This window comes from Coenobita brevimanus, chromosome 18, assembly GCF_032717465.1.
Source record: "Coenobita brevimanus isolate Jiangsu-jjx chromosome 18, ASM3271746v2, whole genome shotgun sequence".
Taxonomy (NCBI): domain Eukaryota; kingdom Metazoa; phylum Arthropoda; class Malacostraca; order Decapoda; family Coenobitidae; genus Coenobita; species Coenobita brevimanus.
Window position 1 is genome coordinate 19900043 of NC_136971.1, and position 2459 is coordinate 19902501.

The window sequence follows — 2459 nt, forward strand, 5'->3', positions numbered from 1 at the left end:
TTGAAGTCTTTCAGTATTGGTCACGTACCCCTTACCCACAATGCAGCATCAGGAAGGGTAAAAAGAAATGCATGGTTTATTGACTTAGTTTATTAAGTTTAAATTGTGTTATATATGTGGAGAAGACAAACTTTTCAATTAATGTGAGTATGTCACTATGAGGTAGTGTTGATAGGAACTAGTTACTGTCATAGGGAAACACTATGTGACTGGCTGCTAGCATGCAATACATTTACTAAAACAGAACTATAGCAGACAGTTTTCGATCACTGTGACAGTGAACTAGTGCTGCTTGCAGCTAGTTGCAACTTGTAACTAGTAACAGTGATAGGTAAGTCACTGTGTGTCTGAATAGCATAAAAAAAAATAATAATAAAACAGAACTATATCAGACACATTTTTCCAATAACTGTGACTGTGAGGTAATGGTGCTATATACAGCTTATAACTAGTTACTCATGGGAAAATTACTGTGTGCGAGACTAGCGTCACTAGCATGAAAAAAAAATTAACAAAATAGAATTAAGAAGGCATTGTGTTCCACTGCCTGCGAACTAATGCTGATTGTTAAGCCTCGCAACTAGTTATTAGTAACTAGTTACTTTCTCATAGAAGTCAGTGTGTGTGACTGCATTAAAATACAAGTATATAATAATTCAGTGAGATGGTTTGGCCTATTTCATTGCTACCAAGTCAATCCTCGGCACAGTCTTTGAAAGAGCCACTCTTATGTCGTCTTTGCAAAACGTGAACGTAACTTGTTTTTAATCAAGCACAGTGCTGAGAATCCCTGCTCACAGCGGTATGTAGAAGGAAACATCAGGAGGTTCCGTACACATTTCTTTGCTAAAGCAGGATAAGAACTTGCCATTGTTGACCAGAATCTTGTCAATGACAAACTATCGAAAGAATCTTTTGCAGTTGAGTCATTGACAAAGTCAACGAATACTTCTTGTAATTCATCTGGAAGTGATCTAGGGTCCATCTTCAATGGATTTCGAATGAGTTGGCAATCTAAGTCTGTGATATCAGGAAAATAGTAATCCAACTCTTGACTGAGAGAAACCAAATGCTTCTGGGTGAGACCACTGACCTCATCCACATCATCTTTACACAGAGCTGACAAGCTCATATTCTCAAAAACGTCATACCGACCCGCTTTGACTTTTTCTTGCCAAAGTTTGAGTTTCATTTGAAAAGCTCGCAGCTTGTCAACAAAATCAATTACAGTTGCCGAGTAACCTTGAAGTGATCTGTTGACTGCATTGATGCGAGAAAATATATCATTGAGATAAGCCAGCTTCGTGATCCACCTGTTGTCTTAAAGCTTGTTAACAAACTTCTTTGTTTTTTCTTTCTCATTTCTGTCAAAGAATTCCTTCAGCTCCTCCTTTAATGTCGCAACTCGAGCCACTACGTTACCCCTCGATAGCCATCTTACAGCTGTATGAAAAAGGAGTGACTCTTCCTCAGCATTAAGTTCCTGACATAAAAGACGCAGCATCCTTGTGTTCAACGGACTGTTTTTAATAAAGTTGACCATGGCTACAACATCGTCAAGTACGGTTTTGAGGTCTGGAGGTAGGGTCTTCACAGCTAATGCGTAGCGGTGAATCATACAGTGCATCTTGCTTCCGTTGGAGTTGGCTGCTTTCACCCTTGCTTGGAAGCCAGACCGACAGCCTAGCATTGCAGGGGCACCGTCTGTTGTACATCCCACCATATTTGCCCAAGAAAGCCCTTCTTTTTCAAAAAAGCTGGACACAGCTTCAAAGATGTCTTCTCCCGTCATTGTAGATTCCAGAGGGTGACAGAACAAAAACTCATCTTTAAAGTCTGAGTCTTTTATATACTTCGTGTAGGCAAGAAGCTGGGCACAAGAAGATATATTAGTTGATTCATCAAGTTGAATTGCAAATATACCTAGAGGAGCTTCCTTGATTTCCGCAATGTCCTGATGCTTGATATCCTCTGATAAGTCGCATATTCTTCGATGCACAGTATCATTTGACAATGGCAAGGTGTTCAACTTCTGTGCCGCATTCTCCCCGAAGAAGCAACCAAAATATCTTTGCAGCATGGCAAGAAAAAAGTTTCAACTATTGTGTGGGGCTTTTTATTTTGTGCAACTCTCAGGGCAATCATAAACGAAGCACGGAGGCTAGCTTCATTTTGTTTATATACCTGACCGCTATGATCAAGTCTGATACGCTTGAGAACAAGTGCTTTTCTCTCAAAATAGGAGTGGTCTTTATCAGGAAGTTCAGGATGACAGCTGGAAAAATGTCGCTTGAGGAGACTAGGTTTCATGGATCCTTCTGAAAGAAATTTATGGCAGATTACACATTGCGGCAAATCCTTGCCTTGCTTTTTCACAGCTGTGAAGCCAAACTTGATATAAGAATCACTGTACGTTCTTTTCTTGCCAGAGGAAGCCATTATTATCTGGAATTTGGACA

The 2459-nt window shown here is 39.9% G+C and overlaps 1 protein-coding gene across 1 annotated transcript; it reads right to left on the minus strand.

The window, feature by feature from the left end:
- Window positions 1-1321: 1321 nt before the first annotated feature.
- Window positions 1322-2080, minus strand: LOC145391424 (protein FAM200C-like). Its single transcript, XM_080266037.1, has one exon. It carries the CDS (start codon window positions 2078-2080, stop codon window positions 1322-1324), a length of 759 nt encoding a protein of 252 aa, XP_080122163.1.
- Between the last annotated feature and the right edge of the window lie 379 nt (window positions 2081-2459).